Source organism: Tasmannia lanceolata, unplaced genomic scaffold (assembly GCF_043159265.1).
Source record: "Tasmannia lanceolata isolate RefF3 unplaced genomic scaffold, GAP_Taslan_0.1 ptg000019l, whole genome shotgun sequence".
Lineage (NCBI taxonomy): Eukaryota > Viridiplantae > Streptophyta > Magnoliopsida > Canellales > Winteraceae > Tasmannia > Tasmannia lanceolata.
In genome coordinates, this window is record NW_027518696.1 from 6021981 (window position 1) to 6049548 (window position 27568).

At 37.2% G+C, this 27568-nt stretch overlaps 2 protein-coding genes and 1 long non-coding RNA gene across 4 annotated transcripts; 1 reads left to right on the top strand and 2 right to left on the bottom strand.

Moving 5' to 3' along the window:
* Positions 1 to 2227: 2227 nt before the first annotated feature.
* Positions 2228 to 12872, bottom strand: LOC143852604 (heparan-alpha-glucosaminide N-acetyltransferase-like protein (DUF1624)). Of its 2 annotated transcripts, XM_077362063.1 has the most exons (13): positions 12662 to 12871; positions 10491 to 10628; positions 10318 to 10399; positions 9792 to 9868; positions 9276 to 9391; positions 9062 to 9179; positions 7931 to 8047; positions 7717 to 7808; positions 4283 to 4349; positions 4120 to 4201; positions 3896 to 3987; positions 2912 to 3055; positions 2228 to 2517 (listed from the first exon to the last, which is right to left on the bottom strand). In XM_077362063.1, exons 1-13 carry the CDS (start codon positions 12782 to 12784, stop codon positions 2371 to 2373), a joined length of 1395 nt encoding a protein of 464 aa, XP_077218178.1. In that variant the 5' UTR covers positions 12785 to 12871; the 3' UTR covers positions 2228 to 2370. The 2 variants fall into 2 exon arrangements, with proteins under 2 accessions (XP_077218178.1, XP_077218179.1); XM_077362064.1 differs by lacking the exon at positions 2912 to 3055 and having other exon boundaries at positions 12662 to 12872.
* A 1014-nt stretch (positions 12873 to 13886) lies between these two features.
* On the top strand, positions 13887 to 19676 carry LOC143852752 (uncharacterized protein OsI_027940-like). The gene is made up of 6 exons (XM_077362342.1): positions 13887 to 14036; positions 18192 to 18378; positions 18562 to 18715; positions 18821 to 18858; positions 18952 to 19015; positions 19309 to 19676. Exons 1-6 carry the CDS (start codon positions 14032 to 14034, stop codon positions 19395 to 19397), a joined length of 537 nt encoding a protein of 178 aa, XP_077218457.1. The 5' UTR covers positions 13887 to 14031; the 3' UTR covers positions 19398 to 19676.
* A 1002-nt stretch (positions 19677 to 20678) lies between these two features.
* On the bottom strand, positions 20679 to 26044 carry LOC143852753 (uncharacterized). The gene is made up of 2 exons (XR_013236852.1): positions 25884 to 26044; positions 20679 to 22426 (listed from the first exon to the last, which is right to left on the bottom strand). It is a non-coding gene; the product is annotated as an uncharacterized LOC143852753 (long non-coding RNA).
* Between the last annotated feature and the right edge of the window lie 1524 nt (positions 26045 to 27568).

Genomic DNA, 27568 nt, shown 5'->3' on the forward strand with positions numbered 1-27568 from the left:
TGATTCAAGTGTGATGTGAGTGTAATTACATCATTGTTTGATTCAAGTGTAATGTGAGTGTAATTTCTGCTTCTATTAGTTGAGTTGCCTTGCCAAACAAGAATTTTCCTTAAAAATTTGCGTCAACGTGAAAAAACCCGACCCTACCCGAACCGACCCGAGATTTATCATGGGTAGGGCCGGGTTTGGAAATCGTGGGTTTTCCGAAAAAAAACCCGACCCGACCCGAGATATTTCTCGGGTAGAGTTGGGTTCTCCAAAACCCGACCCGCCCGACCCGAGTTGCAGCCCTATGTATAATGCCTCTCGAACTCCCAAAGAAGCTCGTTGGTGATCCATTGACAAGTATGGAAAAAGATGAGGATGAGATGGAAGCTATATTCCAATTCCTCCATTTATGATCAAAATCCATTTTCTCCTATGTGTAGTCTGAAGTGCTAGTCAACATGGCCGTAAGCTTTTTTCAAATCAATTTTGCAAATGAGGCCACGCCCCTTCCCTTTTTTCTAGGATTTGTCTCCCACTAACGAAGCCCCCTTGAAGCTCTGACATAACCTTCTCCATCAACTCTTTGACCCTTCTTGCTTATACTTTGGCTAAAATTTTGTACATACTATGTACCAAACTTATCGATCTAAAGGCCCTCAACTCGATGGTGCCTTTGTTCTTTGGAATGAGAGTGGTGAAGGTAGAGTTAATTCCCTTGTTCAATCGATCTCTCTAATGAAATTCTTCAAGAAAACCCGTGACTTTCTTTTTATTGTCTACCAATACCTTTGGAAAAAAGTTATAGGAAATCCATCCGGCCCCGGTGTTTTATTCTTGATTCTAAGAATAGCAATGTGCACTTCTTCTGAGAATTCTCTCTCTAACCAGTCTCTTTTGTCTTGAGAGAGCCTCTCGAATTGAAGTCCCTCCAATTTCAGCCTCCAATCATGGTCTTCAGAGTATAGTTTGGAGAAGTAATGTATCGAGAGCTCTTTGATTCGGTCCTTATCTTTTGTCAACTCATCGCTGTCAGTTAAAGAATTTATGCCTTTAATTCTTCTTCTAGCACTAGCTATCCTATGATTTTTTTATTTTTTTTTTGAATTATTATCCCCTCCTTGAGCCAAATAGCCCTTGCCTTTTTCCCCTAGCTTATTTCCTCCATTCATTGGATATCCTCGTATTCCTCCTTCAAAACCTTTCTAGTGTTCTTCTCCTCCTCTTCTAAAGCACTTTGTTCCTCTATCTTGTCAATCAGCACTTCTTCTTCTCTAAACCTTTGTCCTTCCAAAGTCTTCTGCCATTCCTTAATTTTTTGTGACATGATGAATCCTTCTCAACCTTCAACTATATATCTAGCCACAACTTTTTAATATTTCCATCAAAGCCTAGAACCTCCCACATAGACAGGTTGTAGAATGAGAGGGAATCTTCACTCACATTCATTAGATAATAGAACCCTATCTAATCGGCCGAGAATAAGGTTGGGCCGGTTATTAGTCCATGTGAATTGTGCCCCTTCCAATGGAAGGTCCACCATCTCATTATCATGGATAAAGTTAGACAAGTTCTCCATGCTCAACGTGGGATCCTACAGGTTTATTCTCCTCATGCGGAACCTTATTATGTAAAAATCCCTACCTATTATCCAAGGCCCATTTCAGTCTTCACTAATCTCTTTTAGTTTTGACCCCATTGACAGCATATTTATCTTCATTCCAAATTGGTAATGGTGCCACTGTTAAGGTCCTAAGTGAGGGCCCGCTTGGGTATGGGACATGTTTAAAGGGCCTTGCCTAACGCGTTCCATCAGCTCTATTGCTTTAGTGTGAAACAGCCAATTACTAAAAGCTTAAGCTGCTCCTCTTCTGGGATTGACTGTACATGTGGAATTTTAATATCAAGGAGGTGTTGGGTTTTGAACCCAGGTCCTCCGTGGAAGGGTTACTCCAAAAGCTTAAGCTGTCAGAGTTGGTATTATTTAATCATTTATACTTCAACAACAAGGGTGATCCAATTGGTCCTTCGCAACAAAGTCTTTGAGTGGTGGTAAAAGATATACCAAAAATAGGGCAGCCCAGTGCACGAGGCTCCCGCCACTGCAGGGTCTGAGGAGGGCTAGATGTACGCAGCCTTTCGCTTGCTTTGCAAAGAGGCTGTTTCCTTGACTCGAACCTGTGACCACCAGGTCACAATGGAGCAACCTTACCGTTGCGCCAACGGCCCAAGGCTCGACCTCTGGTGGTAAAAGATATACAACTGATGTTTAATCAAAGTTTTGCATACATGCTTGGTGCACATCTCATCAGAAATAATATTACAAAATTATCACATGGAGCTACCAAAGTCAAAGTCAATTCAAACACACACCTGCTATGAGCACTAGAGCTTCCAGTAAATTCCCAACCAATGCAAAATGCCGGCAACAAGGCCCCAAAATAGGATTTCTGCAAAGATAACATAAAGAAGAATGCCTACCCTTTTAGAGTGCCACACTTTAATGAAGATGTGCTTCTGAATCCAATAAACCTGTCAGTATATTGAGTTGCATGTCATTAGTACAGGTTATGTAACAAATCATTGAACCAAGGCCCTGTCTGTTTTTTATTTTGAGAACCCATTGCAAGTCCAAAACTGATTATTGCACTCGAGATTAAATGTAATTTCGAGTCCAGTAATCAGTTTTGGACTCACAATCGGTTCTCAAAATCAAAGGCCTTGCTTGTTTTGGATTTTGAGCACTGATTGCGAGTCCAAAACTGGTTATTGGACTCAAAATTAAATGTAAAATTGAGTCCAATCAGTTTTTGACTCACAATCAGTTCTCAAAATCCAAAACAAACAGGGTCATAGAGGTCCTAGTAATTATTTGAATCCGAATTGCCAACAATTACAAAGATCAAGACGACCTCTAGAGGCATACCAGTGTATTATGGGGGTTCTCATAATACCATCCATTAATAAATCCTGCAAATATGCCTTCTGCTTGCATCACATACACAAGCATGGCATTCATGCCAATCCACTCTAGCGGTAGAAATAGATATTGTAACCCCCAAATATCAACCTGACACAACAATAAAGTTTAGATGTGGTCCACCAAGCTTAACAAAATAATACTATCTAAAGGAGGAAATGCTTTAAGACTCAAAACCACCAAAGTTGTATCACTGTACCAGTTTCTAATTATGTTCTATAAAAAAAGGCAAATGAGATAAACGCAGCGGATCAAATGTGGAATCGCAGCTGAAGCGTACGATCAGAACGAAAATCGCAGCCGAAGCATACAATCCGATAATTATCCTAGAATCCACTAGGAGGAAGAAGAAGAAGAAGAGCCCTAGAATCCACTAGGAAAGAAGAGAGAAGAAGAGATTAAGAGCTAGAAATGAATTTGATATTATTCCATTGATTGAAACTTACATATTACAACCTCTTACATATAAAAGAAAATCTATCCCTAAATAAGTAAAAGAAAGATCTAGAATCCTATTACAATAAGAAAGCACCTATAATTAGAATAATAATCCTGCCAACTTAAAAGAAATCACTACGAAAAGAAATAAAGGCAGATACTGATCCTAAGGAAAGAAAGAAAGAAAATTACTAATCCTAGTGTCCTACATCAAAGATTCATAAGAATGGAGTATAATATCTAATTTGGTGAAAAATTTTCAAGTTCTAATGCAAGTTGATTGTAAGTGTATGCTCACATTAAAGTTTGAATACTTCCAAAACCTTCACAGTTTTTAACATAGGATAAATCATACAATGCTAAGAACTTCTTTTAGGTGCTTCCTCAATGTGACAAGTCTAATTCATACTTTTCCTTGATATATGACTAACGACTACTTTGAAGTGATAGACATTATAAATTCTTCGTTCTTGGTATAAATAATTTGCATACCAGAATATAAAATGCTGAGAACACGATTGCTCCGGCACCCGCCGTAACGCAAACATAGCTCAAGCTGTACAACTGCTTGTTTAATGGAATTGCTGAAAAGAAAAGGAATATCATTAGCAGAATTGCCGGAAGCAAACGAAATAAAAATAAAATCAACATTACCAATGATGGTATCTGATAACATAAAGCTGTAATGGGAAGAAAGGGCACAATCTATTATTTACCATCCGTAAAATGAAGAATTATTCCAGAAATGAGGAGAGCAAGACCCATCAAAACCCAATGTTTCAGTCTATCCCAATGACCCTGAAAAGGCAAAAGACTGTGAAAATGAGACACGGGAAGCCAACTTGAGCTAAGCATTATAATGTAGGATCATGAAACCACCTTCATATGTATGAGAACACGTCCACAATGCACTCCAATAATTGTAGTGAGAACAGATGAAATTGAGCTGCAAGCAGATCACAATCATAAGGTTTAATATAGATAACGAACCAACATAAAACTTGATTATCTAATTATCCATCAACCTACAGCACAGCTCAAGTTGCACGAAAGATAATGATGATGAAAAAACTAAATCAAGAAGTCATCAACTTTTTCAGCTTCGATTTCAACATTTCTTAACACATGACTCTAACTAAAGACCGAGTGGTTCACCTAGAAGGTGCCAACATTTCTTTCTAATTTAGAATCACTTTCCTTGCTTTCAGTTTTATTGACATGTATTCAAATAGAAGGAGCAGAGAGATATTGGCACTGCCATGTTTTGAAAGTTGCACAAACTCACCTTGTCTTTTATTATTTAGCCAGCTGTCAAAAGTTATTTAGCTTCCACTTTAAAAATATTACAAAGAGGTCCTTAGGGCCATCCAATGGTAGGCTCTTTCAACTTACACATAATATAAGTTAAACATAGTATGACTTAAGTTACGGTGGGTCCTATCTTTAACCAAGGTTTGAGGTTTCCGCACAGGGAATTATATTAACAGGGACTGAGCCTCTATCTCAATGGTCAAGACTCGGTTCTTTGACCCGGAGGTCGGAGGTCCAATCCCAGCTTACCTAACAAAAAATAAAAGGTTTGAGGTTTCAATTTCAGCATGCATTTCGGCTGCGATGGAAAGAGAAACATATTGGTTTCAATTTCAATGCATATGTTGCCAGGTCCTCTAGGAGAAAGGTTGCAAGTTACTTAAACGATTGGCCAATGATTTGGGGTGGTCACACCATATGGCGAGTGATTGAAAAAGCTTGTATGGTTACAAGAGTATTAGGGGAGTTGTGCAGTAGTTACAACATATAATTTTGCTTGCATTGTAATGGATGTGGGTAATGTGAACGTTATCCCATTTAATTCTCCTACCTTACTCTTTCGTAAATCATGTGTAAGATGGAATTGTTAAAATTCCTCTAAGATGGTTGGGCCCTATATTTCCACAGTGAATGAGGTGAATACCAAATTAGGTTGAGACAACTCCACAGAATCCATCGTGCTGTGGTGATAGGAAGAATTAAGGTTCTTAGGACTAATGGAGGTAATGAATATACCTTGACTTGTTTCATTCATTTTTCAAGGAACATGGTATTGTTCACCAAACACCATGCCTTACACTCAGTAAAACGGAGTTGCTGAGATGAGGAATATAACATCAGAGTTGTTCAGATCGATGATGGCATATATTAATCTCCCTATCAGTTTTTGGGGTGAGGCTCTGCTTAAAACAACTTATATAATGATCCGGATTTCGTCGAAGGCTACAACCCTAACTCCTTACAAGTTGTAGATTGGAAGGAAGCCTCATCTGGATAACGTAGTTGTATGAAGCTGCACAACTCAAGTACGAGTACATCACCTAGATTGGATGATGATGGAAATGAAATTTATCCATGTGATCTTCATCCATTATGCAAAACACTCTAAAGGTTTTCGGTTCTATCAACCATATGGTGGATATGTAAAAGAAAGCAGAGACAAAATTCTATGAATACAATTTAACCTCGTGTGGAAATAAACTTACATAGGTTGCGCTCGAAGAACATTTTTCATCAGTGAGAGGGAAACCAATACCCACTAAGATAAAATGAAATGGAACATCATCCTAGATAGATTTTCACCTAGTTATGCAAGCACTCAAGCAAACAACTGCTTAATCGGATGCTAATGCAAGTTAAGTCACATCTATGGCCAAAAACCAGGGGAGAGGAAATAAATTCATCATCATGAAGAATGAGGTTTGGGAATTAGTGGAACTTCCTCAAGATAGAAAACCAATAGGTTGTAAATGGATTTTCAGGAATAAGCTCAAGTATGATGGAACATTTGAAAAGGAAAAAAGTGTGACTTGTAGAAAAGGATATGACAGAAAAAAGGAATAGACAATGCAAATGCTTTCTCTCATACCGTAAAGTTTGCGACTCAAAAATCTGGAAACTTTTACAGCCAGTTTTGAATGCAGAGGTAGAATAGCAAATCTATGTGACTCAATCAAAGGGTATTACTAAGAAATGAAATGAATAAGGTATTCCATTCGTGGAAATCATTGTATGTACTAAAACAGGCTGTTACGGGATGATATATCCTTTTCCATAGAGCCATGAAAAGTTTCTGTTTCAAATGACCAGATGGGATCATCATATAAAGACAAAGTGAGGAGGAATACCATACTTCCTACCAATATGTGGAAGATATTTTATTTGCTAGTAGTGACATGCATCTATTGTTAAAAATAAAAACGAGGTTATCATGAAACTTTGAAAAGGAATTAGGTGTGGCTTCATATGTCGGGTATTAAAATGCATAGGAATAGACCCAATCTAATGCTCTTGTTGTAACAAGAAAAGTATTTCAATGCCATACTGAAGTGTTTTTCAATGGAAAGAACAAACTGTGTGGACGCACATACTTCAAGGGCATAAAGACTTTGTCAAAAACTTATTTGCAAAAACTCCTGAGGAAATAGATAAAAAAATATGCTCATTTGCGTCAATTGTGGGGGAAACCTAATGTATGCAATGTTACATAAGCAACATGATCTCTGCTTTGAAGTGGGAATGATTGACAGATACCAGAAAAACTCATGACCGTTACACTAGAATGCTAGAATGCTAAAAAATGTGTTATTAGATATGTCAAAGTTTCTAAGGAATAGGCATTGGTTTACAAAGGTGTGGAACTAAAGCTACTGGAATGCTCCAATGCCGATTGGGAAGGAGCCTTTGATGAGGAAATCTACAACAGGATATATTTCCATATTGGGGGGAGCCATTCTATCTTCAACAAGCTCTGGTTTCTCCAATATGCTTTGCAGAGGTAAATCATAACTTTATCCACAATAAGGTATTGGATAAACATCCACATGAAGGTGTTACTAAATGCCAGATTTTGAAAGGTCTGGACTTAGATGACGCTATGAAGAGAAAGTTGGGGAAGGTGTTGAGATTTGTCACCAAATTTCATTATTATAAGATGCTAAACTGCAAGACTCGCCAATTAATATCAACTAAATTTTTATTTTTAGCAATAACAGAGAAAGTATCAACTAAATTAGTGAGGAAAAGTAATACAAGTTATTCTAGACAATTACGTCGTGGGACAATATCGTCTTTACACAGTATGTAATCAATTTAAGGAGGTTTTAGTGTGTGAGAATTCACAACATCGGTATCATTCTTCTAGTTCGAAGGCACAAGCTTGAATATTCCACCATTGTTAATGTTCCATTTTCTTATAATTTAAGCATGAGAAGGCATATATTCGTTTTTCACATTAGGGTATCCAAACAGTTATCTTTTAATTAATTCATTACATGGCAGACCTTAAGATTCCTTCAGGTTCAAATGGTGCTTGGCACCATGACGGAGCATCTTTCCGATAAGGCCCCTCATAAGGGGAATTCTCACTGCAAGCCTGTACTACTTTACAACACGAAACAAGTAGAACTGCTATTAACAACAAATAATATAAAGATACCTGATCTAAAAAACAAAGAAAAAATAATTGATGGTAACTTTTGCAACAAAAACACCCACCTTGTATCTTCTCCAAGCTGGACGTTGATACATGTGGTTGATTCCTAAAACCTCTCGATCAATATATCCTACAGCATTACAAGGAGGATTCAATTTCCCTCTTGAACCACATGGTACCTGAAGATTGAGAGCATACTAAGGCCATCAATGATTTTTATTGAGAGGAAATACAAGATGTTTGAATTCCCAAAGAAAATTCATGATTCAACATCAAAATTTAGTACAGTATAGAATTGTTTAAAAAACTCTGACTAAGGTGAGAACTCTGTCAGGAGAAAAGGGAGTCAACTTGAGCAAAGTCAATAATTGATGCTGTCAATTTTTATTAACACTTGTTATTGAAAGGAGCTTTTGATTGAATTGGTAGGAAAAAAAGTGGACTCAAGCGAGAACTGGGCCAGGTTTAATGGAGACGACTCGAACGAGTCAATGACTAGAGTTTTTAAAAAACACAATAAAGTGAAACTATATAAATTCATATGAAATGAAGGATCAAGTGAAAGCATTCCTGATTCTAGAATGAACATAGTGTGTAAATGACTGTGCCGATGTGCGATATATGTGATATATCAAAGATAAGTTTATTCGCATGATATTGTAACTAATGAATGCAATGTGACACAAAATTTCAAGAAAATTAATTGTTCCAAGACAAAAAAAAGAAGGGTATTAAAGAAGCCTCTTGCAGAATGCAAATGGTTAAGTACAAAATTCTTAGATCCAGATTAAGACAGCCTGGTCCAATGGTGAAATTCGATTATATATCAAAACCATTGAAAAGCACAGAGATTATGTGGGCAGGAACTGATCAATTGTCCAGTTTCATTGTCATCCCAATTGCCATGTGCAAAAGATTAGAGAAAGAAATATCTTGCTTAGGAAATTGGTTATTTTTCCTCACCAATCTTTGATAGATTGTCTTCCAACTTTTTCCAGATAGGTGAAGAAAAACAACACTTCTATCTCCATGTTGACTACTATGGCACTAGAGTATCTATCTATAATAGAGACTTACAATCACACGATTCAAATCAGTTAGTCAAGAATCAAGATAACAGTTAGATGCATGCTGTTTGTCTAAGCAGAACTATAAAATTCGAGAATTAAAAGATAATAGGCAGAAGGACTTACAGTGAAGACCTTCCCATAATCATGGCTATCACTATCGCGGACAGTAAACTCCCAATCAGGGACATATAACCCATAAATAGTTGCCAGATAAATAACAAGAATACATACCCCAAGTAGCCTGAAAATTGAGAATTGAAAATGAAATATGCATTGATCTTCTTTGTTAATATGACAAACATTACTCTGAAAGATGTAAATCCATCTGATTGCTTACCATTGCCATAAATATAACCTGAATATAGAACACCGAACAGGTGGAAGAACCTCATCTTGGGCATTCTTTGTGAAGATTTCCAACAATGATACTACCAGATAAGCAAGAGCAATTCGCTAGAAAAACACAAACCACATCATTTTGATCACACCATTTTCTTAAACTAACATTGTGAAACGACCAGTTACTCCAAAAGCTTAAGCTGTTGGAGAAGGCGTTATTTAATCTTTTATACTTTAGCACTCCCCCTCATGTGTGGCCCCTCTTTTTAGGGTTGGCCTACACGTGGCACATGTGGCCCCTGTTTTGGGTTTGGCTGCATGTGGATTTTTGCTATCAAGGAGGTTTGAACCCAGGACCTTTGCTCTGATACCTGTCCTTTGCGCTGATACCATGTGAAACGACCAGTTACTCCAAAAGCTTAAGTTGTTGGAAAAGGCGTTATTTAATCTTTTATACTTTAATAAACATGTATTACTGGATGTTATGCCATTCGAAAAACACCATCTGCCTCACCTGAAGGATGCCACACCATCGAATCCGTTTCATGTCAACTCCATATGTTAGCTTGTCAGGAGCATGTGAGTATCCTCCTTCATAACATCAGAGAAACCATGAATTTTTTAATCAATATCAACTAATTAAAGAATTAGAAAACTCCGAAGTAATATTTACACAAGCTTTACACTACTCTGTTGCCTCATACTATGCATCATATTATCTTGATACAATGCTACTTACAAGTTCTGGCCCCTGCTTTCTAAGTTGGCCATACACGTGGAACAAGAGCTGCTATGAGGCAATAGCTCTGATACCATGCGAAACAACCAATTACTCCAAAAGCTTAAGCTGTTAGAGTTGGTGTTATTTTATCGTTCATACTTCGACAATGGAGGGAGCCTCGTGCACTGGGCCGCCCTTTTACTTCGACACCAGTATTCCACTTTACAGTTGTACAATGAAGGGCCAACGACGGAAAATAAGTAGAAAGAGTAAGCCTAAAAGACTAGGAAGTGAATGAAGAACCCAATGAAATACTAACCCTGCAACAAGAGACCCCAAAACAGGAGTTTGAGCGTCCTTAGAATCACTTTCTTGACTGCAAGAAGCCGATTGGGGACTCTCTATGAAGAGAATGCAAAAAGAAGAATCAATTCATGCACTGTACAATGAGTTAAATTGGAAGAAAAACAGTTGGAGAAATAGAAGAGCAACCTTGAAGGAAAGAGCAATGGCCATTCCTACTATGAAGAGGAAAAATGGCATCACAAAATCAGCGAGATTGCAGCCATTCCAAGGTGCATGCCCAATCATCTGCCATTCTCCTCCAGCATCATCCACCAAAATCATCATCTACAGTATCATATGAGAGCAAAGGTTTATCTTTATACTAATAAAATGCATGTACAATGGCGCATTGCATACAAAAGAAGAAAAAAAACTAAAAATGAGGATAAGTAAGTTTTTTTAATGGTAAGCAGGTATCATTAAAGCATCAAAGAGCAATACAAACACCGAGACGAAAGAAGATAATTCAGCTTATGTTTTAAATAGAAGTCTGTAATTATTAGTAGAGTAATGATAGTTGCAAGGGCCCTCTTTATGCAAGGGCCAGAGAAGGGTCCTTCAATAGATCCATGTCGTTTTTAAAGTCGTTGAGGAACTGAATTCGGTTGCATTTGATGACTTGGATCTATTGAAGGGCCCTTCTTCAGCCCTTGCATAAAGATAGCCCTTGCATCTATCATTCCTCTTATTACCAAATATACTTAATGACTTAGATATATTTGATTGATGGTATTAAGTCATGTATTCCTCTTTATTCTCTACTTGGTTGATTGATTTAGGATAATAACACTTAATCCCACCTCATTTCATATATCTTATAATGCATGTATTATCCTTGATTCTCTACTAAGGGCCTGTTCGTTTAAGATTATGACAACCAATTGTGAGTGCCAAACCAATTATTGGACTCAAAATTAATTTTAAGTCCAATAATCTACGCTTTAGCCGACACTTCGAATTTATTGCCGATTCACGTGTCCTGCTGTGTCCGACACGACACGCTTGTCGACACTTTTACTTGTATTGCCGGAAGTGTTAGACTTAATGTGGGTGTGTGGACATGTTTTTGTATCGTGTCAAGTGTGGGATTATGTTTTTTTTATTGAATATTGTGTTTACCTCATCTGGACAACTCATATCCATATCGAAACTGGACACACGAATCCATATCCACAAATCATGATTATATATACTTTCTACTGTAGCCGTGTCCCCGTCTCTAAAATTTGGGGGTTTGCTGTGTCTGACACTCCGTGTCTGTGTCGACACACGACACTCGTGTCCGTATCCACAAATCATAGCCAATAATTGGTTTGGCACTCACAATTGGTTGTCATAATCTTAAACGAAAAGGGCCTAATTGTAGTCCATAATCAATTTCATCCAACGGTGATTCCGTTTCAAAAACAGAAAAATTAATTTTTTAATCTCAGTTACCAAATTTGATTCGGATTCCAGAATCGGAAGCAAAACCAAGAAATAAAATTAGAATCCGATCCCACCATAGATACACCGAAAAATGATGTATCGCTTTACATTGGATTATTCCTCATTGTTATGCTACAAAAAAGAGTTTTCGGTGCTTTCGATCTGGACCGTTCACCCAGTGGGCCGCATCTTGGATGGGCCACAGCTAAAAAATCGACTGATATCAACCATCATCCTTTATCAAACTACGAACATAGAAACTATGGCTTGCTAGTGGGCCCACTATGCGAATCACATTTGATCAAAAGTCGAGGTGGTTAGCAAATCCAAGCCATCGGATTTTAGCTGTTGAGAATAGATCATTGCTCTTGTAACCGGCTGATCTGACGGCCAAGATGGTTCAATTGCCATGATTTTTTCCCAAATGGCCCACCAACGAAAATAGGGGTATGATCGTCATTTCATTAAGTGTTTTTTAAATCACGGTATGAAAGCGGGGATATAGTTGTCATTTGAATGAGAGGATAAGAGTGGGGCCCTAGACGATGATCCTAGACTTTTGTTATGCCCAAAAAAAATATCATTTCCATAGGATGATCTCAACCCTCCGATCTATATAGGTTTCCATGATAAGCAGTCCTCTCTAGAACATTAAATGGACGGTTTGGATCATCTTAGTACAGTACTTTTTGAAAAACACTGGACTATACGGATTTACACCAACTCCATACTGTGGATTAGTAGAAAATGACAAGTTAAAACTTAAAAGACAAGAAGAAGAAGAAGAAGAAGAAGAAGAAGAAGCCTAGACATGGAGATCTAGGTCAAGAGATTCAAAACCCTAATTTGAGAGAGAGAGAGAGAGAGAGAGAGAGAGAGAGAAATAATACCGCTACAGTGAGGCCTCTGAAGATGTCCAATGAAGCCACGCGCTTCGCCTTCGTAGGCTTTACCTTTCCATCTTTTGTTTCCTCCATTCTCACACTATGCTCTGGATTCGGATTCCCCTCCATCTACTCTCCACAGAAAACCTAACAGTCACAAAATATTTTATGAGAGAGAGAGAGAGAGAGAGAGAGTCTCTTTGCTGTGTGTGTGTTACTGCTCTAGTATTTGTATTTCCGAACAAGACAATGCTTAGGATAAGGTTCCTTAATTAATGGCTCTATTTATTTCTGCGGCTATTTATTTTACTAAACTATCCTTTTACAATGATTTGGAGAAAAGGCTGAAAGGAATGGTTGTTTGGGGAGAAGTGAGGGTATTTATTGTAAAAATGAGGAAATGGTGTTTTCGTTATTCTCATCAGTCGAGAGGCTGTTCTTGAGATATCGTTTTCAGTTGAAACGAAGAAACAAAGTTGAGAGGGAAGGGTGTGGCTCTCTGGCGTAAAGTCATGGGTTTGCTCCCCACTGACGAGCGTTCGAATCCCCCCTTGCTTACCCGATGCCTGTGATTTCCGGGTGATTGGTTGAGAGGGAAGGCTTAAGTCTTAAGACTTTAAGTAGGGCGCAAACCTCACCGCAATACGGTGTGCCGTGCTATGTGGGCCCCACCTTTGATTCGTTTACATACGCCAAATCAAGCAACCCCACTGTCACATCACATGACGTGTATTTTTCGTAAATGATATTCCCACCCCGAGACCACCCCCTTTGTTTGTCTTTTTTTTGTATTTTTTGCTAGGGCAATGATAAATTCGCCCCCTTTTCTTTACACCGTGCTAACTAGTAGCAATAAAGCCCGTTTGAATCCTTCCCATGTGAGGCTAAATCAGCCCCCTCTGCAGTCAGGTGGCTGTTCCAGGTAAAAATAGGGGCGGATATATCATATTTCCACCTCTTGATATTCCACCAATCATAGTCTTGAAATGTCGGTTTTTTGGGCAGAAATTTCGGTCGAATTCTATAAAACAATAAAAAATTATTATTTTATCGAAATTTTAGCCGAAATTTCTGAAAATTTGACCCAAATTTTGTACATTTCGGAAGTTTCGGTTTCTGTACATTCCGGTCTCGGTCTCAACCGAGATTTCGGCCGAAATTTAAAACCATGAGTCAAAATATTTGCTTGGATCCATTTTTAAAAGACCTGCAGTCTAAAACGCAGGGGTATTTTCGGAATTTCCTACTTCTTTTTATGTACACACGACGCTTTACTCAACCTCGCTACTAGAGTTGTCTATAAGCAAAGGATCGATTCGGCTATTTGGGTCCAGACCTTTCTTGCTTTCTAGGGTTTATCAAGAAATCCAATCGAAATGAGGTGAGGTTATGAACTTCTGTTCTCTTGGGTATTTTGATTATTTAATCACATAATCATCTCTGATTTTCTCATGGATGGATGATTTTTTTTCTTCTTTTTTTGTTCATTGATTCATGAGTTTAATTTATAACGGTTATGATTTTTCTATTTCAATTCAAAAAATGTGAGGAAATACGTTGCATGTGTTGCATTTCTCCCTTGAAGTTAGGGTTTTGTGAGTCAGATACATCTAAAGAATTTTGGACTTATATAAGGAAATTGTTTTGGTTTCAACTTCCCTACTGCATATGGTAGATACCCATAAGAAAAAATATATAAAATTTTCAACCTTAGAGAAAGATTAGGGTTTACATTGTTAACCGAAACATGGGTTTCACTTGTTTCATGGTGTACATCTGTTAATTAGTGATTTAAAGGAGTTTTTTTTTTTTTTTTTCCCCTCCATATGACAGACACCCATAAGAAAAAAATAAAAAAATTTCAACCTCAGAGGACATTTAGGGCTTACATTGTTAACCGAAATTGGGGTTTCAATTGTTTCATGACACACTTTTCTTAATTAGCAATTTAAAGGAGTTTTTTTTTAAAGAAAACTCCTTAATGAAATAGAAAAAAAAAAAAAAAAAGTAAGCTAAATGATATAGGGAAGAGGTAAAAAGAGGAAGTTCAAGGCTAAATATGCAAGCTAAAGAATTACCAAAATAGGCTATCCCTTGCGTCAAATTAAATTTAACACACACACATACGCACACACATATACTTGTTTGATGTATGTGTATGTCTTTTTGTTTACCTCTTCTAAAAAAAAAACTCTAGAATTACAAGCACACAAAACAAAGAGCTGAATTTCTATTCAAGGGGCAAATATGTCACTTCCCTATTTTTATGATGTTGTTATATGGAGATTTGCAACATTCATCACCATTAATGAAAGGTCAGTTTATCATATTGCTCAGTCATTATGATCTTTCAGTTGTGGATCAAGGGGTATGTTCACAATGTTAGTCTTTGGAATTAGGATAGATTGGGCTTTCCTTGGAACTTACTGGACTTTCTTTTTAACTTGGATGGCCTTCACTCAATTACATTTAACTGATTTAAGATGTTGTTGGATGCCATGTTCTTTATAGCTTCTTGTAACCTTTCTATTTTCTTGTTTAAGATCTACCTTTTTTTTTATATCTTAAACGAATGCTTCAAAATTAATGACCAAGAAGAAACCTTTTGGAGGCAAAGTTTGAGGGCCCCTTGGCTGGTTGCTAGAAACCGCAATTCCTCTTTCTTTCACGGTACGGCCACCTTCAGGGGTAGAAAGAAGCTCATTAAAAAACTAATTGTGAATGAAAAGAAGCTTGAAGCTAGAAGAATGATTCGGAGGAGGAGGAGGAGGTAATTAAAATACTTCGCATCCATTTTTAAATCAGATTGGGGCCACGCCCCTGAATCTATGGAGATTTACCTCAAATATGTGATAGATCATTGTTAGAACTTTGAAGCCCTGTTCACAAAGGACGAAACCCTCAAGGCAAGATCATTGTTAGAAGCCTTTTTCACAAAGGACGAAGCCCACAAGGCAATTTTCAATCGGTATAAAGATAAAGCCCTGGCCCTGTTAGCTTCTCAATATGTTTCTTATTAGAAATTTGGAAGATCCTCGAAAATGACATGTTGGTTAATGAAAAGCTGTTCTATATGCAGGCAGTTTTAGCCTTCTTGACTGCGTTGTCTTCGAGACAGCACCATATCTTACTCTCCTTGTCATTTATTGAGATGCATGATTGGTTTTGTTTTGGCCGAGGTTAAGTTCAAACCTCTTGATGTTATTCTATTTCTGTTGCACCAAGCAATCTCAATTTTTTTAATGGTAAGCACCTATCTCTTTCTTTATTCTTTTTTATTAATAACAAGACATCAATAAGGACCCCTCCGGCATACAACACTTTTGCTCCTCCATCTCCTGAGTTGCTGATACAATCACTGCCTTCAAGTGTGAAATGACCATATGCAGCTCACACCGTACTCGTTACATTCCCCAAAATATTAGAACACATAACTCTGTGTAAGAGTTGGCTGAGACTTCATAAGCCGCTCCGCTGAGCACCTCTTCTTCTAAACCATCCACCACTATTTATACTGGAATTCTGTTTTGCTACAAGTTCCCCCCTTCGTCAGTATGAATTTTTCATTTTAATGTTAATAGTTAACATCTTATCTTGATGTTAATTTATATCTAACATCTTAAATTATGAGTTTTGGGAGGAAACTAGGAGAAGGTGAAAGATAATGGGAGTTCTTACAAATGTGAGTACCAATATGGGAAGAAATTAATGTTTTTGCAAACCGGAAATATATTTATTTCCACCAAACCCCACAATTAGAAGTACTAGTGTGACATGGAAAACCTGGCTTTGTGATCGGGACAATAGTGACGAGTGATAAGAGGATTATGGATTAGGTGTTCCTGGTCACGTGTTTATAGTTTGGTGTTTGGTATTGGCGGTGTAACATGCACATCAAAATTTAAGACACATTGTTAATGCACAATATATCTTGGCTAAGAAAAAGAACTAAAAAAAATCATAGTAAACCCATTAAATAATATACATGGTATAGTTCAACTGTCTGGACATGTAACAGATTGTTAATTGCATGATTCTTACTAAGACTAGCAATTAAATGCTATAAATTGTCTGGACATGCACATCAAAGTTTGAGACGCATCTTTAATGGACAATATATCGTAGGCCATATGCCCTGGAAGTCTTCATGTGGCTTGAAAAAATAACTCGAAAAAAAGAACTAGTCTTTTTATTTTTTCATCTGCTTTTTTTCTTTGTAACATTACCAAATCCTACTCTTGTTTATTTTTTATTAAGGTATGTGCTTGGCTTTGTTTTGGATTGAACATGAGTTCAAAAGTTGCGGTTGTTATTCTAGTTTAGCTACACCAGATTCCAGGACGTAAGATTAAGAATGATTGGGAACTACTCTACAGAGTTTAAGTTTCAAAGCTGGAATTACAGAGTACAAACTATAATCATTCATTAGTCTAATAAGAATAATGAATGATTACAAAGCACAAAGCCCCAGCCAATTGACCTACAGGCTTAACCCTATTCTTGGTGATCTGTAATATGTACTTGTTCTTTTTCTCTTCTCTTTTGATCTTCTTGAAGAGAAACTGCCTGGGGTCTAAACCAAGAAGTTTCAGGTAATATTAAGACGCAACTATTGCAGCCCAGATCCATGGATGGTTGTGTACTTAGGGTAAAATAACCTTGCTAGAACAAGGGTTGGCTGCTTATAATATGTAGTTTCAGTTAATATGATAGATTGTCACCCAAAAAAGGGGGATGGTAGGGGCGGTGGTCACAAAAGTAAACATTGGATACCATTTGTTGTAGGGATAAAATGTGCTCTGACACATGGTTTTAAATTTCGACCGAAATCCGAAATTTCAGATTTCGGTGGGGACTGAAACCGATATTTGGCGAAATTAGAGATTTCGCCATTTACCAAATTTCAGAATTTCAGTCCGAACTTTCGGGAAAATGCCTTTTTTATTTTATTTTTAAAAGTGTTACAAAATTTCGGTCGGAATTTTGGTCAGGAATTTTGAACTGAGTACCTAATTTCGACCGAAATTTCGGTTTTTTGGAAGTCCGAAACCGGTACCGAAATTGAAATTTTAAACCATGCTCTAACATTGCATGACTTCATATTTTAATTCAAATAGGCTATTTTGTGTGATTGCATCATTTGGTCTTACTTAAGAGTTAATAGTCCCCTTCTTTTGCCTGAATTGTGTGATTGGATCATTTTGTCCTAGTTTTAAAATCATGTGTGATCACATCGTTTTGGGAGAAAAAAAATTAAAACTTATAATACTGATTGGTGAGTAGTTTGTGTGTTCATACAAGTATCTCTAATTGCTTGTCCTTCATATATGTTGATCTACTTTTGAAGTGGCCTTCACGAGGTGAAATTGGAAGGGTCGGTCATAACTTTTATGATTTTGCCCAACATGTTCGGCACATTGTGTTGTGTATTTTGGATTTTATGATTGTCTCTGTTGTGGAGATTGTGCAAAAATCTCACATGTGTTCTTTTCCATTTTGGTTTGGTCTGACTTGACCTTTTTGTGAAACTTTACAGTCGCCATCCTGAACTGAAGTGGGCACAGAGGGAGGACAAGGTTTATATTACAGTGCTGTTACCTGATGCGAAAAATGTGAAGGTCAATCTTGAACCAGATGGAGTTTTTACTTTCACTGCTACTGCTGGAGCAGAAAACCACTCATATGAATTGAAGTTGAACCTTTATGATAAAGTGAATGTAGAGGTAAGTTATATTTCTTTACATTGGTTAGTGGCTACAGAAAATTTACAATTCTTTGTTAATAATGCAAATGACTATTAGAGGGCAAAGAAATAAAACGAAAAACTGACCAAAATGGTCGGTAAGTAACCTCATAAAAATATTATCTAATTCCTGCTTTCTTTTCTTTTTTTCCATCCACATCAGGAAAGCAAAATTAATACGGGTATGCGGAGCATTTTCTGTGTGGTGGAGAAAGCAGAGGAGGGCTGGTGGAAGAAGCTGTTGTGTGGTGATGATAAGACACCACACTATGTGAAAGTTGATTGGGACAAATGGGTGGATGAAGATGATGACAGTGGTCTGTTATTCTTTTGCCATTTTTTTTAATCCCTGATCTTTTCATATATGTATGAGTGTGTCATAAGTTGAAAGTGAATGACTCTTTGACTGTTGCTTTGGTCAGGTCCGGCTGATTTGGACATGGGAGGCATGGATTTCTCGGTATGAATATTTGACAGATCTGTTTTTTATTTTTATTTTGGTTACTTCTCTCTATAGCCTGAGCTCATTTTCTTACCTTTTATACTCCTGTAGAAATTTGGTGGTATGGAAGGCATGGATGGTATGGATGATGAATTTGATGATACTGACGAAGAAGGTAACAATTCTTAAACCTCTGGACATCAGACAGTAGATTGTATTACTTGATATCATTCTCATTTTTTTCAACATTTCTTTAACCTTAAAGACCTTGACATAATTACTGTTGCATCTCTTTAGCCCCAAGTCCAACTCCTTATCAAGACATTATATGGATCACTTAGGGTGTTTGTACATTAAAGCACATCAAACGCAATTCATGTTTTCCACATTGCTGCAAGACCCAGCAGAGCCTCTTTTTCTCTTTCTCCCCTATTCTGATTGAGTGTGGAATTTTCCATTCATTCATAGGTGAAGAAGTGGAAAACACAGAAAACACAGAAAACACAGAAGAAGTTGATTCAGAGGTATTGACAGAAGCGGCGTCTACAAGCAAGTGACAAGGATCCTGTTTTTGATCTGGTGGCGATGAGGACGGCAGTGGGTCTATAATGTGTTTGTGAGTGAATGCATTCATCCTGATGCATATGTTTTCTGATAATAGTAACTTTTACTTGTCATGTATTTTCTTTCCATGTGTAGGAAGAAGGTTTCCCATGTTTACCTGGATCTTGATTGGTGGGCCTTTTTATTTATTTTTTCTATTTTGGTGGCCAGGTTTGTTTGGATTTGGGGATTCATGGATAGTATAAAAGTATACTTAATTTTACTGTGATCAATCTCCATTTTATCTTCCCCTTATTTCTCTCCTTGGATGCTTTGTTTTAAATGACAATCCTCGGATGCATCCCCCCCCCCTCCTCAAATGGAGCTTTATGTTAAATTAATTACAGCACTTTATTTATGGCCTACTGCGTTCATGTACCACAGCCAGTTGTGTGCATTTCAGATTATTTTACCCTGATTGAAGATTGAGCTGAGTTTCTCTTGATTGACTCTGGTTATGGCCATTTTCAACCAAGTTGACCATGTAGAGCCATATTGGAAGTGCTCACATGGCCATTACATTTACTTGGCTAATCCCTGATCAAGGTGTTCTTGTGAGGCATTTGGCTGGACTGCTACACTTGTGGGCCCCTCCTTGAGATGGGTTCCCCCTTTTCCAGGATCCAACTTGTACAGCCCCGATCAGATGGCAGCGAACATATCTATCTAGCCCCGTACGATTTTTGCCACGTGGATCGATCTCGGGTTCCAAACCACATGTGAATGACAAAGTTTCATTGCTTTCTCGTTTCTTATGTTCCTTCCCTGTGCTAAAGCTAGCAAAACACTTGAATCCTTACCAGCCATCGAAATTGCAAATGAGAGACATGCCCCCGCATTTAACTCTTGCTCTTTTGATGCCACTATATCAGAATGAGGGATACAAAGTCTTTTCAACTGGGTTTTTTGCTTTTTTTACATTACCTTCATAATCATGCCAGAAAGTTGATTTTCTTTTATTCTATTCTGCTTCGATATAGTAGAGCAACATGGTTTCTAAGCGCATTATCCGTCTCTCTTCCTAATTGATAGTAAAATGTTTCTTTACTCAAAAGATTGCCTCTTGGGATTCAAGTCGTTTCCACCATTATTTTTATTGAAGAGAACATGTATCAAGAATAGGAAGCTCGAACATTGCATGAAAGGTTGCTGCAACACGCAAACTACATTTACTTATTGTTGTAAGATATAAGCTAATTAGCACTGGAAAGGACGCTGCAAAAGGGTAAAAAAAGTAATAAAATTAAAATTGATTCATAATGTTAAGGCAAGTAATGAAGGTCCTTCATGTCTTTGTTTTTCTATGGATACACCTGTAAGACTGCCATTGATTATGGGCCAATTGACAGGCAAGATTGAAGAAGATTAAAAGTTTTTAAAAAAAAGGGCGGCCACTGCCATTGCGGGGTCTGGGGAGGGCTAGATGTACACAGCCTTACCCTTACTTTGCAGAGAGGCTGTTTCCGTGACTCAAACCCATGACCACCATGTCACAATAGAACAACCATACCTATAATCAAGGACACTACATGGTTAATTGTGCACTCCTAATTAAATTAATAGATATAATGAATAAATGCAGGCCAATAACTTCCAAATAAGGAGGTTAATTGATTAAGTTAAATATGATCTAATGAGATTACAGGAGCCTGCCTGTTAGAGTTCTATGATAGACAGAACTCTTGTCAGGTCTTCTTTACATGTACAGCATTGGTCCCCACTACCATCCATCAATCCGTAAAGGATCCAGCCTCATTGCAAGATCAGATCGACTAGAGAGAGGTAGTAGAAGATCCAAACCGCACATACAAAATCAAGTCTTGATCCACGGCATATAGAGATGGATCAAAACCTAAATTTTGTATTATAGTAGTATGTGGCTGAACCAATTAGTTATATAAAAATCTAATGTTAGATCATATATATATAGATTAAACTCAGATCTATTATTAGATTGTCAAAATCATAGTTTTTTTTTTTCTCGGTTAAAAATCATAGTTGTTGGAAACAATTTGGGGAGGTGAGAAGCTGCAGTTATTCGTAAATGCGTTTTGAAATTAAACATGAAGAAAAAGTTGAGAAAACATTTACAAAACACGTGGAAAAAGTGTGGGAAACATACAGAAAACTTACATGAAACATTTAGGAAACATGTGGAGAAGATCAGCAAATGGTGAAGCTGACATATTTGGCCAGGGACGGAGTCGCTAGAGGCAAGCTACAGATATTTGATTTTCTTCCCGATGAGGGGTTCTTCCTTTGTTCTCCCAATTCTTGCCCTCGTTTTATTTTCTTTTTTCCTTCGTACTGACCATCTCGGTCGCAGCCTTGTGGGGTTCTCCCATTTCTCTCACTGATATGTTCTTTACCATTTCAAAAAAAAAAAAAGCCACACACACACACATGTAAAAATATAAGTACTGTAAGTAAAATACAGATAACCGAAGAACAATAAAAGCGATGAGGTAAATCAAATATCTTTTCCTTATTGCTGCCCACCTGTTTTTGTACACATGTATGGCATGCCAGTACTAAGAAATGAGGTGACATTTTTACACCACACAGAAACAAATGGAACATGTGGATCTCAACACCTTAAACCTGAAGGACAGTACCCATGATGCACTTAAAACAGATTTAAATTAGTAGTGTGGATTATCTGTATAATGAGCACAAAAAATTGAGACAAGATGTCCAACAAGCAACAGATTATATTTTATATTTAGAAGGTATTGGCTTCCATAAATGACTTCACATCTTAAGCTCATTGCATCTCTTCTCAAAGTTCACCTAGGCGCTCATCAATGACCATCACCAGATGCATTTGCCAAAAGCACTACAATTGATCAACAAGAGAATGTTCAAGGACACTTCATATGTTCATGTTTTTGTTGCTGCTGCTGCTCTCATTGTTGTTCTTGTTGTTTATATCTACACCCGATTCGGATTTTAAAGCATCATATAAGTACTGCCAGTTCAAAACCTAGATCATGTGGCATTATTTTGAGTACATAATCATTTAAAAAACCTACAACATTATAAAATTGCTCCAAGCTATGAAGTATGAAACATGAGATTCGGAGGCCACAGTTGTTGATGATGGCTATACCTGTTTTGATAATAACACTATTTCAAAGCCTAGGTTGCACTTAAATTGCCCTAGTTATGAAACGCGAAATACAACAAATCACTGGAAGTAAAAATAGGAATAACTCGATCTATAGTTAAATTTCTATTTAATTTTTTAGAATCCACACTAAAATTTCCCCTATGATTTTTGGATAACGACACGAGTATCGCAAATCGACACGGACACGGAGTATTGAACACAGCAAAACCCCAAAGTTTAGAAATAAGGACACAGCTAAAATAGAAAGTATATATAATCGTGATTTGTGGATTCAGATTCGTGTGTTGAGTTTCGACACGGATACGAAGTGTCTGACATGGCAACCCCTAAAAAACCTAGAAATGGTGACACGCCCATACAAATACATACATATAAATTATTTTTTTTTCAAAAAATGACTATTATATTCATACCATGAAATATACATGGGGACCAGTAGTCCCGCCAGAAATTACATAGTATGATGGTCCAGGAACATACTCCAGGACCAAAAAGTAAAAAGCATAAGACATTGTATACAGACTTCCTCCAAAACCTAACAGAAAACCACCATCCTCTAGACTTCCTTCCGCATCGACCCTTCCCAACAACCTTCTGCAGTACCTTTCAAAAACATCCAACAATAGAACACCGTGGTGCCCAAACATCATCCACATAATTGAAGATAACCAAGGAGTTAATATGCCTTGAAATGCATCAAGGACCTAAAGCATTTTCTCACCCTCCTTGGTAAATAAGAAAACAATCATCGTGGGTAGGAATGGTTATCCATGGGAGAAAATCTCCCCCGAGCAGCGAAGGTATGTCCCTCAAGCACAATCAGATAGACCAAAGTAACCTCCCATAATTCTTCAGAAGGTAAAAAATTTCACATGGCTTCCAGCCCCACACAGCATTCCCAACCCTTGCAACAACTAGGGACTACCATAGCTTACCACAATCAACCAAAATTCAGAGAACTCCCTATCATCCCAAAAAACGTTCAACAAGCATATTTACACACATTAATACATACATATAAAATTACTGATTACTATAATAATTTGCAACAATATAAATACGGCATTCATTTAACAAATTAATAAATTCTAAGATCAATCAACTATAATCTAAAACAAACATGAGATACTCAAATAACAGCGCATTCATTATGTATTCATTTAACAAATTAATAGATCATAAGATTAATCAACTATAATCTAAAGCAACAATAAGAAAATCAAATAGCAACCCATTCATCAATTTAATATAGTTTTCTTCGGTCTTCAATATGCAGCGAGAAAGGAAGACCAGTAGGATACAATGAATATGACAGTAGAATAATAGTTTATTTAGGGTTTTAGATTTAGGGAAGGGATACAACAACAACTATTAGTTAAAGAAGAGCTAAAAGAAGGGTTTATAATAAAAGAAGAGAATAATAAAAAGGTAAACACAATATCCAATAATAAAACAGAATGTCACACTTGTCATGGTACAAAAATGTGTTGAGACACCCACATTAAGTCTAGCACTTCTAGCAGTACATTAAAAAGTGTCGACACGCATTTCGTTTCGGACCCGACATGACACGAATAAATTCAAGTGTGGACTAAATCATAGAATTTCCCTAGCTGTGAAATGCAAAATACAACAAATGGCTTGAAGTAAAAATAGGATTAATTCAATCCACGGTTAGAAAGGTTAAAATTTCTGTTTATTTTTTTGGAGAAGTGCTTTACTTAAAATCTAAAAGCAAACCGATGGGAGAAAGTAAAGAGCAAATTTAGATGCCTTTTTAAGTTCTCAACAAATGTAACTCTAAGAATAGAGAAAAATTGACCTCAAACCAAATTTTTGTAAGAGAAGCCATCCAGGCAAAACCAAAAGAAAAAAACATTAAAAATGTTTTTTAATGGTAAGCATTATTAAAGTTTGATCAGTCAGAATGAAAGCTACCACGAAAACTCTAGGTTGTGTGATACTAATAACTGATAGTGACCAAGTGATAACATGCCCCAAGACAATTGTTCAGAACTGGCTTGCCACTGTTACACAGTCAAAATGGGCAAGGACACCTACAAATAACCAAAATGGATGCAACAAAACTGGGTCCCCAATACACAATTTTCCAAACATTGTTTACTTGTAACTGATCACACAGGTATTCATGAAAAAAAAAATCTGGTCAGCAGGCAACCAATCTCGATGTTGTCATCAGAGAGATGCACTTCAACAAAAGGCTCCTGACCACAAGCTCAGCCAAGTGCTCAGCAAAGAACACCAAGGTGAGTCTGCCAAAAGCACTGGTACAAATGCAGCTTAGAAGGAATGCCTCAAGGAGCAATCAAATGTCTGATTTGGCTAACAATGCATCATCCCAGCATATATATATATATATATATATATATATATATATATTTTGGCTAAGGTAATTGTGTTGCAAAAGAAAAGGAAATGATATAAAACAACAAGACGAGATGTCCTGAAGAGAAGTGAAAGACCTTAAAAAATAGCCTAGATACAAAGAGTCGTGATCCATGAAGATTCCCCCAAGACTAACATGGCCAGAATTACCTTTAGAGCTTTCGTCGAAGTTCCCTTTTATTACATTAAGGGAGGCGGACACCATTTAGGGATAGGTTTTTTTTATTGATTTTTCCATCCAAAAAGATCAACTTCTAATTCTTGAATGTGATGCTATTAGCAAGTCTCCCATTTGCCATTTTTATCTTTTGACCATGTGATAATATCATTCTTTTATATCCCTCTTTATATATGTGATGATCATCCCAGTACATACTTCTTACCAAAAAATGGACTAACTTCACAGTATGAAGACAAGAAGGGTAAAGGAATCAAATGGCAGCTTAAGCAATAAATATATGCACATGAAAATTTCATTTTCCCAACTTTTCTGTGGATCAGTGACATAGTGGGCTCTGAAAGGTTAGCACTTAGCAATCATATAGTAAACTTTTACAAGTTATGGCTATAAAAATTCATAATTTTTATTTATCTTTGGCACTGTATTAGCCTACAATATGAAAACTTGAATACAAGTAAATGTAATTTGAAAGCGCGCTCGCGCGAACAAAAAAATCCCTAACAGAAATAAGATCGTACCATAAGATGCCATTGAAGCTGACAAAAGAAGATCATCAGATCATATCAAAACAAATAAAAAATGTTCCAAAATAGAATTCAATCAGCGAAAAGCTACTGAAAAAACAAGAAATCCAGATGAAAACCAAACCCTAACTAACAGAAAAAAAAAACCCTATGTAACAGATCAAAACGCAAAAAACTCGGCCAAAGAGAAACAACATACCATTTTCGCAATACCGAAGCGAAATTCAGCAACGAGCTCCAGAAAATCCCCAAATCAAGCAATTACTTTATTATTATTCGAACAGAATCTAGGGCTTGAGGAATGACACTTAAAAAACCCTAATTTGTGGCGAAGTTCTCACGAGCAAGAAAATTCGAGAAACAAATGTGGAACGGTGAAAATTGGAGGGATTTCGCTTTATATTTAATCGGGAAAAGTGCGTGGCTCGCGGGACCTCCCAAAATGGTGACGCTACTCAAATCTCCACGTTAGAAAGAGTGGGTCCTATTGGATGGATGGAAAGATCCTAACCATTCGTTCGGTGGGTTTTTTATAATTTCAATAAACACGTCTGGACCACCAAACGTGTTTTAATTTTGGCTCACTATATTAAGCACAACTGTGATAAGAGTTTAATTAAGAGAAAAAGGAAATCGTTAAAGGGGGTGAATTTATCCTCAACCAGTGAACATTCTCACACAAACCGTTAAAGGAGGGGCGATTTTATCCGTTTCCGGGGGGTATCATTTCCCTGAGAAAATCCCAAAAATTTCGATCAATATTAAAATCATCCATTCATCTAAAATGACTTTAATTTTTGTTTGTCCATTAACCCTCATGGTGGGGCTTATCGAATTACCCTGTAAAAGGTTTTGATGTTAGGAAAAATTGCAAATGGAAGACACCAAAATATGAGAATTGCCAATGAGGGACACTCTTTTGAGAAATTACAAATGGGGTCGAAAACGGAATTTGCAGGAAAACCTACCAAAATGCCCCTAGGGGTTATCAAGTCTAAAAAAGGGCTTATCAACCAGTTAACAGATGTAAATATGATTTAACAACTCTAAACTAAACAGGCTCGCCTGGGGATATCAAGCCTAAACAGGAGTTATCAAGTCTTTATGAACTTAATAATCCCAGTTTACGTACTTGATAACCCCTTTAAGACTTGATAACCCCTAGGGCCATTTTGGTCACGTACTTGATAACCCGTTTTCGACCCCCTTTATAATTTTTGAAAAGAGTGTCCCATGTTGGCAGTTCTCGTATTTTGGTGTCCCCCATTCGCAATTTTTCCTAACCTAAAACGTTACGGCATGTGAATAAAGTTTTCCCACGCCCTAACTTTTCTGTTAAAAGGGGTGATTTAAGATATATGGGGTCGATTTATCACTCCCCTTTTTTATTATTCTGACAAGGAGCTTCCCTACACGGGATATTTCATAAGGATTTCCCCACTAAGTAATATAAATTCCCACGAAGTGATCCTCAGACCATTGATCAATAATGGCACACAAAATTCTTGTCGATTTGGGAAAATGCACGGGCTGGGGTTGTAACTGGCAAGAATTTCTAGGCTGGTTATCAAAGTAAAATATCTCTTTTAGCATGAATTCATCCCTTCTCTCTGCTTTTTCGTTTCGACCATTTTTTTAAAAGGGATTTGCTGAGCTCCATCGCAAAAGGGTTTTCGCAGCTGGTATGTCGCACATCTGACCAACCACCTCGCTAATGGAGATAATAGGCTGGTTTGTCGCACATCAGACCAGCCACCTCGCTAATGGAGACAACAGATTGTCTCCGTTAGCGAGGTGGCTAGTCTGATGTGAGACAGACCAGCCGCGAAAACCCTTTTGCGATGGACGCTAGCAATTCCCTTTTTTAAATATTGTTAAAAAGAT